The 13,887-nt window shown below is 33.8% G+C and overlaps 1 protein-coding gene and 1 long non-coding RNA gene across 4 annotated transcripts in view; one reads left to right on the forward strand and one right to left on the reverse strand.

Annotated features, from left to right (window-relative positions):
* The window catches only part of XRN1 (5'-3' exoribonuclease 1), an 86,231-nt gene that overhangs the window by 17,157 nt on the left and 55,187 nt on the right, over positions 1-13,887 (forward strand). For all 3 annotated transcript variants that reach the window (XM_031957822.1, XM_031957824.1, XM_031957823.1), the window contains exons 6-15: positions 1,613-1,695; positions 3,007-3,094; positions 3,183-3,351; positions 4,560-4,627; positions 4,927-5,061; positions 7,975-8,041; positions 8,208-8,313; positions 8,824-8,913; positions 10,242-10,398; positions 13,527-13,646. In XM_031957822.1, coding sequence (XP_031813682.1) covers positions 1,613-1,695; positions 3,007-3,094; positions 3,183-3,351; positions 4,560-4,627; positions 4,927-5,061; positions 7,975-8,041; positions 8,208-8,313; positions 8,824-8,913; positions 10,242-10,398; positions 13,527-13,646 — 1,083 coding nt within the window. The remainder of the gene's footprint in view (positions 1-1,612; positions 1,696-3,006; positions 3,095-3,182; positions 3,352-4,559; positions 4,628-4,926; positions 5,062-7,974; positions 8,042-8,207; positions 8,314-8,823; positions 8,914-10,241; positions 10,399-13,526; positions 13,647-13,887) is intronic.
* Positions 6,822-13,575, reverse strand: LOC116422216. Its single transcript, XR_004232777.1, has 2 exons — positions 13,488-13,575; positions 6,822-6,994 (listed from the first exon to the last, which is right to left on the reverse strand). It is a non-coding gene; the product is annotated as an uncharacterized LOC116422216 (long non-coding RNA).

Consider the following 13,887-nt stretch of genomic DNA (forward strand, 5'->3'; position numbering starts at 1 on the left):
GGTACAAAAATGTAAGCTATTTTTACTATTACCATCATCCGATTTTATGGTTAATAGAGAATATGCTCATTGTACTTGATAGTTCTTTTTCTCCTTTTTTCCTTTTGGTGAAGGAAGGGAAATCCCCAGTTATCTAAGAGTTATGTAGAAATGTGGATAAAATAGCAAAACTCTGTAATAAAAAAAAAAAAAAATGACCCAGTTGTCCTAATCCTGGATTGTTGCTCTAAAGAGAAATGGCTTCCTTGTTTTTAGGATCAGATGAGAGCAATGCAGTGTAAACATGTACTCCAGACCAGAAGAATCACTGCTCTGCAGAATTTTAAGATTAACTGGGGATTTAGGTAACCCCTAGGCTGTACCTTTAGTGCACTCCTTCCTCACCACCACCTCTTAAAATTTGTAGTTTTATTTTATCACTCACCTCCAAGACTGTTTACTCAAGGTCTTTTTCTGACCTGCCCCCAATTCCCAGTCACCCATTCCCCACCCCCTCACCCCAGAAAAATCACATTATATTGTATTTACTTTGTATTAATTTATCTGTGTTCACCTATTCTTTCCTGATAAAACCATAAGTTCCTTAAGGGTAGAAACCTTTATGTTTGTATCTCCAGGAGTGAGTCGTAAACTCTTAGTAAACACTTATTGTGTGATTATTATGCATGAAATACTTTATACATATTTTTAATTATCTTCTGTATTATTTCTGAATTTTTATATCTTCTTTCCCTCATAAATAAACACTGTGTGAAGTATGTGTTGACAAAGGGGGAGGATAAAGACAATACTGGTAACAAAACACCTGAGAAAGGCTAGCTGGAACAACTGAGAGCTGGGTAATTAGGTAACTAGGCATTAGAGAATGACTGGTTACAGTATTAGAGACCAGAATCAGATAATTTGGTACTTTCAACCAGACAATCACCAAAGTTTAAAAACAAGGAAAAAGAACCTGGTGCCTAAAAGAAGCTCCCCAGTTGAAAGAAGCTTCTATGGACCAGTAAGACTGAATCTTGAATGGCTCCTTTCTGCTTTCTGTTCTATTCTATTGCCACAGACAGTGAACTTACATGAAAGGCCTGTAAGGATAAAGAGGTGGAAACTGAAGTTTCTCATACTTCTCTAAGTCTCATGTGAATGTTATGTCTTAGTCACATAAAGGAGTTTTATGTAACTAAAAAAACTCAGTTTGTCATGTTTGCATATACATAATCTATATCAAATTGCTTGCTGTCTTGGGGATGAGGAAGCAATGGAGTGAGGGAGAAAAATTTGGAACTCAGTTTTACAAAAATGAATGTTGAAAACTATCATTACATGTTAAATATCATCAAGTGCACCAGCAAATGAATAAATACTTGTTGATTAGCAAAAAAAAAAAAAAGTTTTCCTGTTCGTAGCCATTAACATTGTACAAAATGAAACTTTTTATAATCTCTAGCTTTAAGAATCCCACTCCATAATATTTTATGCATTAATGAATACTAAGCATATTCTAAAATAAAAAATATATGTACATAAATGATTTTAAATAAATATTCATTGTAAAAAGTGAACCTGTTTTTGTAACCCGTTGAATAGAAACATCTCTTAAATTCTTTTTCAACAGATTATGCTTGGATTAACAAGCCATGAGTCACATTTCTCTCTTTTAAGGGAGGAGGTCCGATTTGGTGGCAAGAAAACACAAAGGTTAGTCATGCCTTAACAGATATGCCATGTGAACAAAGGACAGTGGAATCAGAAAAGACAGTGTTGTGTGAAGATAGTTTGTCATCTTTTGATTCATTGAGAGATTAAAAGACAGTAATCATGTGACCCTAGGCCAATCACTTAATCCCCTATGCTTTGGTTTCCTCATCTGTAAAATGAGCTGGAGAAGCAAGTGTCTTCAGTGTTTTTTGCTAAGAAAACCCCAAAAGGGGTCAGGAAAAGTCAGAAAAATAACTGAAAAATAACAACAACAAAGCTTTACATATACTGTATGATACTATTCTACAATTGTTTCCTCTCCCAGCAAAATTCAAGTTCTTTGACATTCAGGGTCATGGTCTTTGTGATTCCTCTAAGGATTGAGCTCATAATAGATCACTCAAATACAAAGGTAATGACCTTCCCTACTTACATTATCCATTGTTGGGGTTCCTTTAATGAAGCTTCACTAAGTCATAAAGTTACTTGTGTTCTCTTTTAATATAAACACAAAATTGTTTTTTGTTTGTTTGTTTTTACTAACAGAGAACTTACCTTTTCCTTGGCTTTAGCCATAATTTAATTTTCTCTCCTTCCTTTACTATTTATTGAATCTTTTCAGTCGTGTCTGAGTCTTTATGACTCTTTGGGGTTTCTTGGCAGACTGCAAAATGTTGAAAATTCTTCGGTTTATTTATAATTGAGAAAACTGAAACAAACAGGATGAAGTAACTTCAGGGTCACACAGCTAGTGGCTGAAGTTTCATTTGGAAAATGAATCTTCCACTCTCCTCACTGTTAGAATAAAACTTGTTCATTTGCTATTAGACTAAAAGTGTACAACTTGAATTTCAGGATAGGGGAAGTGAGAAATGGAACTGCATTGTTCTCTCTCTGTTATAACCCTGAAACTGCACTCCAGGGGGTTCCCAACCAATTTTTTCTCCTTTCTTTACTAGTTGAGGATCATATTCCAGTTAGAAATGTTGTATTTGCAAAATGTTTCTGTTCTAAGTCAAATATTGGAGCTTCATTTTTTAATAATGTGGGGTTTTTTTTTTCCAAGTCAAAAGTGTTTTTATATTTTAAGACTTTTATACCACAGAACATAAGTGGCTTCTAGTGTTCTTAAACTTCATTCTAATTTTTCTCTATTGTAAAATATCATTTAATTTTATCTATAATAGCATGCTATCATTATATCAATGATAAAACTTTAATAAAATTCATACTTGACTATAAACATTACCCATTATGTTTTGATAATCTGTAAAAGTAAAAAATAACTGTTTTAATCTGATTAATTTTCAGAGTATGTGCACCAGAAGAAACTACATTTCACCTCCTACACTTATCTTTAATGAGAGAATATATTGACTATGAGTTTTCTGCATTAAAGGTAAATATCACACTATCCGAGTACAAAAAACATGCTTTTGTGTAGAATTTTTCATGGCATTTATTTTTTTTTCTCCATTTTACAATAGGACAAGATTTCCTTTAAATATGACATTGAAAGGATAATAGACGATTGGATTTTAATGGGATTTCTTGTTGGCAATGATTTTATTCCTCATCTACCTCATTTGCATATCAATCATGATGCACTGCCTCTTCTTTATAGAACTTATATGACTGTCTTGCCAGAACTTGGTGGTAAGAAATCTTTAACAATTACACTGAAACTAATTTAGCATTCATACACACTAAAAATAGTGCTCAGTTTATTAGGGATTTTACAAATAGGTTGGTCTAGAAAGAAGACGGGGACGGGTTCCTTATGGGTCAAAGTACTGAATCTTAAGCCTACAGTTTCTACTGCATACTGTTTAAACCTACAGCCACTTTTTGAATAGTGAAGTTAAAGTTAAATAGCCTCCTTAATAACTACTGTAATCCTTGACATTAACCCTTTAAGGATGATGAAGCATATGTTAAGAAGATTGACAGAAATCACCACTTTCATAACTATTGATAAGCATAACTTTGGTTTAAAAAAGTTCTAGTCTTCTCAATGAGTAGGAACCAATATTATTATGGATCAATAGATTTTACAGAAAACAAAAAAAAAAGGGCCGATAGGAAGAGAGAAGGAACATTGCAAATCAAAGGTCAGTAACAAGAAAAGGGTAGATCAAGCAGAGAAGAAGCCAAGACAGAGTAACTGACCATAATAAATTAAAGTTTCCTTAATTGACTTATATTTAATTAATATGTTTATACTTAATACTGTTATTGTTTATACATATATGGATTATAAGTAATTTTATGGTTACATAACCTGTATTCTGTTTTTCTTCCTCATTGGGGATTGTATGTGGGTGGGAGAGTGGGAGGAAGAGAAGACAATTGAACTCAAGTCCTCCTGACTGCAGGGGCAGCATTCTAGTCACTGCACCACCGAACTGAGCATTGTAATATATTCATACATAGAAATGAAGGCTAATAGGTTTGAATTAGGTGTTCTCATGATGATGATGATTAGTAGAATATCATCATGGGCCCAAGGGTGCTTAGAATTTTAGAGCCAGGAGGGAACTTAAAATTCAACCATTCTGAGTTATTATTTTACATAGCAGTCTGTATGTGTCTTATGCTAAGCATTGTGTTAGGTCCTGGAAACAAAGACAAAATGAAAGGAAAAAAAGGAAACTATAACAAAAGAGTAAAGTGTTGTATCTAGTTTCACACAAATACTAGGAGCAGAGCCAAAACCCAGGGCTTTTTCCCCCAAGTTCACTGTTTTTTTCCACTAAACCAACCTTGATTCATTCATTACTCATTACATATATAATTTTTAAACAATTTTTCTAAAATCACAAGTGTTTTTGAATTTTAGTCTAAATTTGTTTTGTCTCCTTTAGGTTATATTAATGAAAATGGCCATCTCAATTTACCTCGGTTTGAGAAATATCTTATAAAACTGTCTGATGTAAGTAATTAAAAGTTTGTTTATTAAGTCAGCAAAGGAATCCTTTGTAGTTGAATAGTAAATAATTGAAATAAAAAGGTGTGCCATAAAGCTCTAAAAAGTATCAGTGACTAAATAATATTTTTCCTCAAGTTCTTTATCAATAAATCCTCCTGTTTCAATCATGTCTTGTAAAAAGAAAATTTAGCAGAATCCAATGGGTTTTAAATGACTATATCTGTCAATATATGCAATGTTTCACACTAGACGTTCTCCCTTCCTATAGTTATTTCAAGTTCAACTAAAATATTTTTGTACAGTTTGATCGTGAACATTTCAGTGAAGTTTTCGTTGATTTGAAATGGTTTGAAAGCAAAGTTGGCAACAAATACCTCAATGAAGCAGCAGGTATTGCAGCAGAAGAAGCAAAGAACTACAAACAAAAGAAACTAAAGGCTAGTAAAGTTTTATATATACATATTATATAATATATATTTTTTTAAATTTTCAATTAACATTTATAAAACTCATTCTCATTGCCTTTTTATTGTACATATTTACATTTCTTCCTCTTTGTGGACATAGCCTTTCTGGTCTTTTAAAAGGCAATTTGTCTCCCTCAAAGTCTTTTGAACTAAATTACAGGGTTTGTTCCTCTTCTTTTTAAACCCCACATCATACTCATATATTTAGATCAAATTTTCTAGATTTCTGAGCCCAAATAATGATCTGATTAATTAGCTTTCTCTTTCTCTCACCATGATCAGTTAAATAGTAAATATTGATGGCGTACTCTGTTCTTGTTTTTATTCTGTATTACTTGTCATTATTATGGCACACTTATTTGTGAACATGGATCTTCTTTTAATTCTGACTCCAGTAGAATATAAGACCCTTATGGACAGGGACAGATCTTCCTTTATCTTCCTATACCTATTCTGTTTGCTTCATTGTCCCTACTTTGACTTCAGCCTTACTCCCCACTCTAGGGAGAAGGTGCTCTTGCCCTTTTTTTTTTGTTTTCCCCTGTCTCCATAGGTACCTCTTTGTTAGTCTGTGTAGTATTTGTATAGCACTTTGGGTTTACAAGTACTTTATAGATACTGTGTCACATGCTTTATGTATCTTATGCCTTAGTGGGCCTAGGTCACACAACTCTTAGCATATTACATATGACCTTTTCTTACATTCCTACAATTCACATATTAAAAAGGTAATTCTGTCAATAAATTTTTTTAGAAACTACTTCCTGACCAATGACCAAAAACATAATAGAGCTGTACATAACAAAGACCATGTATAACTTTTATTCTTTTATGTACAAGTAAAAACTTAAGTAAGGACCAGTCTAGTCTCTGGTCTTTAAAAAATAGTCCCTGAGGGCAAGGCCCACAAAATGACATTCATTGTAGTTCTCCAGCTCTGGTCTATCTTCACCAGATTTCACAAAGAATCTTATTTGAGATCACATAAAAAAAGCAGACAAGGAAAGGCTAATTTTTGTAATTATTGTAATTAGCAGATTGTAAGCTCTCTGAAAGACAGAAGGGCAGGGCAGCAGATCAAGTGGAATTGGAGGAAAGAATAGATACTATTAAAAGGAGTAGAAGTTACAGTGACATTGGTATTGGGAGAGTAGTTATAGGAAACACATTAGAGAGAGGAGGACAAGACAGAAGAATAAGAGTTGACTGGAAAGGTTGAAGATGAGGGAAGAAAAAATTCAGAGAATTAATGATTAAAAGAATATTAGAAAACAGGGTTTTTTTAGCCACTTAATATTATAAATATTAAAGGATTGTCAGCAGCAATCCAGGACATGCTTTTTTATTTTTTTAAGAATGATTAATAACTACTTAGTAACAAGATTGATAATAGTATTTCATTGTTTTTTTATATTAGTCATATACTTTGTCATAACTGTTATTGAGGAGCATCTATATGTAGTCCAGAAGTTTTTCATTTATAAAAATGTATCACCACAGGCTATTTTCAAGGATCTTTATTTTGTTTTTTTGTTTGTTTGTTTTGTTTTTGAATCTTTGTCTTAGACAAGTAGCCAATAAAAACATCTATCGGGACGTTATCAGATTAATCATTCACTTCCTGGTAATGAGCAGAATCTTTACAAGTTAAAAGTCAATTGTAGCTTCAAACATTATACTATTGTGCCACAATAAACTGTATCATAGTAAACCAACTTTTTAGATAGTTCATCTTTGGGAGTGATCTGCCCTATTCTTTATTCGGTCTCACACCTATTCTCTGTTCAATTCTTTAGCTTTGTCAATGTCACAGTAGTCACAGAGGCCCTTGAAGCTACTTAGGTATTAACCTCAGGTTCCTTCTCCTCTTGCTTTGTCTTCATTGATCTTGAGATTGGTAAAGCTGAAGGCAGTGAAATGGAAAAGAAAATGTGAATCTTGGTAAAGCATTTAACATAATGCTTAGAACTTAACAAGCACTATGTAAAGCACTATTGTTATCATTATCATCTATCATCGTTATACAGCAATAAGTAATAAAAGAACATCGGAAAGTTGAGTTTAGTCAATAAGGATTTAGGGGATAAAGCAAAGGCAGGATGGTGTTTCTAATAAGAATATTTCTTATCAACCAACATTGTACAAATCTTACTATATTTACCAAATTTTTAAAAATAGCATTTTTGGGGCGTAAGCTTGACGTACTTTTTTCAGAATTGATTTTGTGTTAATCATAAATTTTGCTTTGCTAGTGTTAAAATAGCTATTGAAGCAAAGATCTACTTCTGGATTTAATTTTTATTTGTTGTTCATTTGTTTTTAAATTCTGAATATAAAATATTAGGGAACAAAGACAGCAATCTCCGTTGGCCCCATATCACCATTAAGGAGGTGTGAAATCACAGAAAAGAAGGAAAGTGGGAAATTAGAGGCAGTGGAAGGCTTTATTTATGAAATCCCATTTATCTGTGGAATCCTCCCAATTATTTATTGTATCCTACAGAACATTTTGTGCAATTTGAGTATTGATTATAGAAAAATAGTTCATTTTATACTAATATAAAATATATGGTTTTTCAAATGTCTTTTTTTTCCCCCCTGAGGCAATTGGGGTTAAGTGACTTGCCCAGGGTCACACAGCTAGGAAGTGTTAAGTGTGTGAAGCAGATTTGAACTCAGATCTGGTGCTCAATCTACTGTACCATCTAGCTGCCCCTCAAATGTCATTTTTTGGAAATACTTTTAGCATTCTTTTTCTTCTGGCTTACAAAATCTTTGAAATAACACTTCCATTAGTTTTACGTAGTTTTTTTTTTTTTTTTTTTTTTTTTTTTTTTTTTTTTTTTTTTTTTTTTTTTTTTTTTTTTCATATACATATTTTAGGGCCAGGAAAACTCCATGTGTTTGGCTGCTTTAGACAAAACTGAAGAAGAAGTGATGACTTCAAAGAGTGAGCAAAAACTTTCCCTTGTATTTATCCTCTTTTTCTGAAAAACACATCTCCTACCTTTTTTGTTTCGGCTTCCAAAGTAGATAACTTAATAATATTAGGGAGGGGGAGAACCTATAACTAGTTTCTGAGCCTTTATGTCATCATTCTCTTGGCTTTGTTTCAGGTGTCGTAGAAGATGAACCTGAAGATGATGACCTCTTTGAAACAGAATTTAGACAGTACAAGAGAACATATTACATGACAAAGATGGGGGTAGAAATTGTTTCAGAGTAAGTACTTCTTCATTTCCATGAACATTATCAGTTGCCTCTAAATGCTGGGGAAGATACAAAATTTCCATAATTTCCAGTTTCCTGACCTCATGGAGCAGCATGGTCTATTGGACTGAGTGCTGGGTCTGGAAACTGAAGACCTGAGATCCTTTCCCAGTTCCAGTCCATCTAGTTGTGCATGACATTGACCAGATTTCCTCTCTGAGTTTAAATGAGATAATGGGTATAAAATGCTTTTCAAGCCATTAAAAAAGCATTGTATATGCTGGCTGATATTATTAAAACGACTGTGGTAAGACTCAGAAACAACAAAAAAAGATTCTGTCCATTTTTAAAATTATTGTTCAGGATGGCCCTAAGATACTTGTGCAGATAACTGAGTATGAGAAGAGCATGTCACAGCTTTGTGGACAAAAGTTCTCTGCTAGTCCAAGCCTTGGAGGCATCCTAGGAGTAGCAAATTTGAGAAAGGGAAATATGCCCATGTGATCTTTTTTGCATTTGCAGTGACTTTTTGGCCGATCAAGCTGAATGTTATGTGCAGGCAATACAGTGGATTCTGCACTACTATTATCATGGAGTTCAGTCCTGGAGTTGGTAAGCCCCATGCTTCGTTCAGAAAAGGAAATGATTGTAGATCTCTAATAACTCTTCTGGTTTAAAATTTCATGATGCCATTAATTGTTATGTTGTGTTTTCTTTTGATAATTACTGTGGTATACTGTATTATCATATGGAATTTTCTTTTCCATGCTGCTTTTATTTATGGTAATTTTTCAGGTGCAATAGATAATAGCAAGTTTAGCTGAAAAACAGGTAAAATCTTAACTATGGATATCATTTCAAAGAGTTCTATATAACTGAGGTATTCCTAGTTCTGGGAAATAGCTCATAATAGAGAGTACCTTGTCATTCTGTTTGTAACACAATATTTACATGAGTAATCTCTGATTTCTATCATTTAGTTTTTATTCTTAATACCAAGTATCAAAATTAAATATGATTGTATATGTAATTTCAGTTTGAGGAGGGAGGAATTGTTATTCAACTATCCAGTAATATAAATTCATTATTGCTTTACCCTGCCCCTCCAGAGCAGAGAGGTGTGTCTTATAAAAAGTTCAAGAGACATAATTCCTGGGTAATTAATCATGTTATTAATTATGGCTAATAAATAATAAAAGTACAGTCATTTGGCAGTCTTTGGTTTAACAAAGACAGATTATGACAATTTGTCCTTGCTTAATTGTCCTTGGAAGGATGGGTGTTCCCAACAAATGACAATCAACTCTGATTTATTAAAAATTAATGAAAAGAATGAATATTATAATGAGGTTGACCTAATCTAATGAAGGACTGAGATAACATGATTGTGATTATGTCACTTTTACTCCAGACCAACCCAGGACAATTTAGACAGATCTGCCCCCCATCTAGTTTCCCCAGTTAGATAGTTGAAGAGAAAGTTAAATCCTTCTGGCTAAGCTTTGTTCTGCAAGGACTTATTTGAACTGCAGAGAATGAGGAAATAAGAAAAGAAAAAATCCTGAATCTCCCCAATAATATAAGAGAGAAATAATCCTTTCTATAAGATGGAAACACATTAAAATACCCAAACTATTATTTACAAAGATCCAAGAATTGGAGATATTATTTGTTTTACTTTATTCAAAATACTTTTTTGTTAATTTGAAGTTAATTAAAATTGGCATTTTACTTGGATATTTTGTAATATACATTTGTATAGATTTAATTGGCCTGATTTCTTCTGTTCAGGCCTCCTAGAACCTCCCCAAATCCATACCAAAAAGGCAGTAATTAAAACTTTTATTGTTGTATACTCTCTCTGTACTTATTAAAAATAGATTATTATCTTGATTCAGCCTCTTAAGTTTCTGGTTAAGCAAATAATTTTTGTTTTATAGGTATTACCCTTACCATTATGCACCTTACCTATCAGATATTCGCAACATTAGTGAACTCAAAATTCAGTTTGAATTAGGAAAACCTTTCATGCCATTTGAACAGCTTCTTGCAGTACTGCCAGCAGCCAGCAAAGATTTGCTTCCTGGATGCTACCAGGTGGGTTTTAGAATTGAAGGTATTTTATTACTTGGTTCTTTCAAATTTTAGTTAATTTCCTATTAAAGCCAGAAACATGGTTGCATAAAACACCTGAATGAGATTATAAACCCACAAAAGTAATCATGTTAAATGTATTTGGTTTAAAATTAAATACTAAAATTCAAGTTAAATTAAATACTAATGATGATAATAATTCAGTCTTTCAAAAAATATGATTTTATAGGTATGAGTTGTCTTTTCCCTAATGTAGAGCTCAGACCAGAAATGTTATTAACTCCATTTTTCACAATAATATGTGGAGGCGTAGAAATAAAGAAAGTAATATAATGGACAGACCACTAACTCTTTTCTTACTGCTTATTACCATTGTGACTTTGGGCATATTCCTTTTCTGTTTCTACTTTTCCAAATCAAGGTAGCTGGATTAAGTAATGGTCCTAAAGTCCTTTGATCCTATGTATGCTCAGGAAATGGCCTACCTGGAAGAGAACCCATGAATCCTTCCTAACTTGTACTCAGGGAAGGAAAATGTTACTTAAGAAATAGGAAAGGCCTTCAGATAGCATTCCAAGCAGGACTGTTGCAATTTGGGATAAAAAGATTCTCCTGTACAACTTTCATTGTTCTATATCCTTTGAATATGGACAGAGCCTTTGTTCATTTATACTCCAATCTCCTAGTCCCTTCTTCCTATTTCATTCTTCCTCTCTGGATATCCTACATCTTCCCTATCTGTTGAGGGTAAAGGAGTTAGATCAAAGACCTGGTTGTCAACCCCAGATAAGTTCATTGGTCTTTTATGACCATGGCCAAGTCACTTAAACCTTTGCCTTCAGTTCTTCTACTCACATCCCTTCCTGTTCAGAATGAGCCCTCAGTTCCACATTATCATTATGATCCTTTATCGTATACCCCAACTTCTTATTTCCCTATCAAAATGGGGGAATTAGTTAATGTAATTACATTTTGACTGAAAGTCATTTACTGCTGTGATTGCCTCAATTGTATATTATTATTTTATCCTTATATTTCCTATTAAAAAGAAGTGGGATGATTTTTTTTTTCTTTTTGCTAGTAAAGGAATTTCAAGAATCAATAATCATAGAGGGATATTAGGGAAGTGTGGCTAGAGTTGGGAGACTAAAATTATACAAATCTACTGAACTAGGCCTGGGGAGATAAAGAATTTAATAATCCTTTTACCATTAAATTTGAGGCTAAGGGCAGGGTTGGTTGGAAGGGACTGACTTCTTCCCATAGGAAGTCTTCCTTAGAGACATGAGACAAACCATCTGAGACTGAGGACCCCATGTCTCTTGTTAGCAACTTCTTGTTGCCCTGACATCCCAATCCTAGCACTTATATCCCTCATTCTCTAGAATTCCCCTCCCTTTTCCCTCTCTGAGGGAAGCCTTAATAAAATTCTTGCCTTCTACTCCCAAGAGTCTCCCACATTTGTATTTTTGGTTTCTAGAAAATTTGACTTCTCTTTATGCCTCATTCCTCTTAACCTCATTGTTTGTCCTCAACTAGATGTCCATACCGCCATTCATCCATGATTTCTCAGAACATTATATATGCTTTTTCTTAACTTTTCTTCCTCTCCTATCTCAACTCTATAGTTAACTAGTTCAAACTTTGTTTGTAAAAGTAGAGGAGTACTTGCCGTCTTATCCTAGTTTTTGTTCATTCTCATCATAGACCCTCCTACCTCCATCCCCTGAAGCTGTTGTTCTGTATATGTCTTATCTCTTTATTGGCCAAATTGTTTACTTTCACTGCCTACAGATTAAACTTTCTCTTACTACTCAACCTTTTTGCAATATGGATTCTGATACCCCTCAAAATAAATTCATTTAAAATGGCCACACCACATCCGGGGGTTAGTAAGCAATTATTAAGTGCCTTCTCTGTGCCAGGCACTGTAGTCAGTACTGAGGATACAAAGAACTCCCAAGTAGTTCACAGTCTTAGGGAGCACTTTGTGTAGGCAACTGTATACAAACAAGATCTATGTAGAGTAGAATGGAGATGATCCCAGAGGGAAGAGATTACGTATAAGGATGATTGAGAAAGCCTTCTTGGAGAAGATAGAACCTCAGCTGAGACTTGAAGAAAGCCAGGGAAGCCGCAAGGCCAAAATAAAAAGGGGAAAGCAGTGCCCAGAATGAGAGACAGCCATGTTGTATGAGTGGGGACCACCAGGGAGGCCAGTCTCACTGGATCATTGACTATTCAAGAGAGCTAGGAGACTATATAAGGTGAAAGAATACTAGGAAGCTTCAAGTGGTGAAAAGCTTTAAAAAACAAAGTGAGAATTCCTGTTTTGATCCTCCCTTGGAGGCAACAAGGAGTCACTGCAGTACAGGGAAATGACATTTTCAGACTTTCTAACTCTACTCATGATATTATTGACAATGAAACATATGTTCAGAATATCTCTTTAATAGAAATATGAGTATTTAGTTATTGTGTGAGTCAGGAACTTTAAATTTCAATTTTTAATTTTGGAAACTTGTGTAAGGGGCAGAGAAAGGATCATTTAAGGTACTTCACTGATTAAACAGTTTATAGTCGGGATTTGAAAATGACTGGTTTGAATTGATAATTTAAAGTAGGAGACTATTTTATTCACATTTTCAGCAGGGATACAAAAAAAAAAAAAAAAAAAGCAAAAACATGGTCCCTTGACTCAGGAAGCATCTATTCTGTTGGAAAAGATAGCATGTAAATAAGTAGGTACATAAAAGATATATACAAAGTAAATGGAAGAAACTCGGAGATATGGCATTTGTGGCAGTGGGAAGCAGGGGAAGCGGGTGGTAGGAAATTTGAGGTTAAGAATTTTTATGACAGCCTGCAGAATTAAAAGTTAAAAGGATGTAAGAATAAAAATGTCACAGAAAAGGCAAATATAATATGTCCTTTCTTTGCTTCTATTAGGGGGTATAGCTACCTATTGCTTCACTTGGGGGCAGCCTTTAGTAATAGAAAGTATAAATTTATGCTTTCAGAATATAAATAACTTTTAGATTATACCTTCTGCTCTAAGAGAATATATTCATTATAGCTCTGATAATACTTACACAGAAACAGTTTTCCTTTGTTATATTCTGTGTTCACAGCATTTGATGACTAGTGAAGACTCTCCAATTATAGAATACTATCCTCCAGATTTTAAAACTGATCTAAATGGGAAACAACAAGAATGGGAAGCTGTCGTTTTAATCCCATTTATTGATGAAGTGAGTATAGAAATGATATGTATGAATTTTTTTTTTTTTAAGTTTCTGCTTAAGAGACAGAATGGTGCCCTCGAGAGAGAGTTGGCTCTGGCGTGTGCAGCATACTGACTGAATGGCCTCTGGCACCAATGGGCTGGCCTACAAATCACAAGAAGTCCCCTTCTAGGTTCTTTTAAATTGATGGAATGACAAATTCAGTTCCAAAATAATTGCTTGTCTTACAGAATTTAAGAATTGGATT

The sequence above is a fragment of the Sarcophilus harrisii genome, chromosome 3 (genome assembly GCF_902635505.1).
Source record: "Sarcophilus harrisii chromosome 3, mSarHar1.11, whole genome shotgun sequence".
Lineage (NCBI taxonomy): Eukaryota > Metazoa > Chordata > Mammalia > Dasyuromorphia > Dasyuridae > Sarcophilus > Sarcophilus harrisii.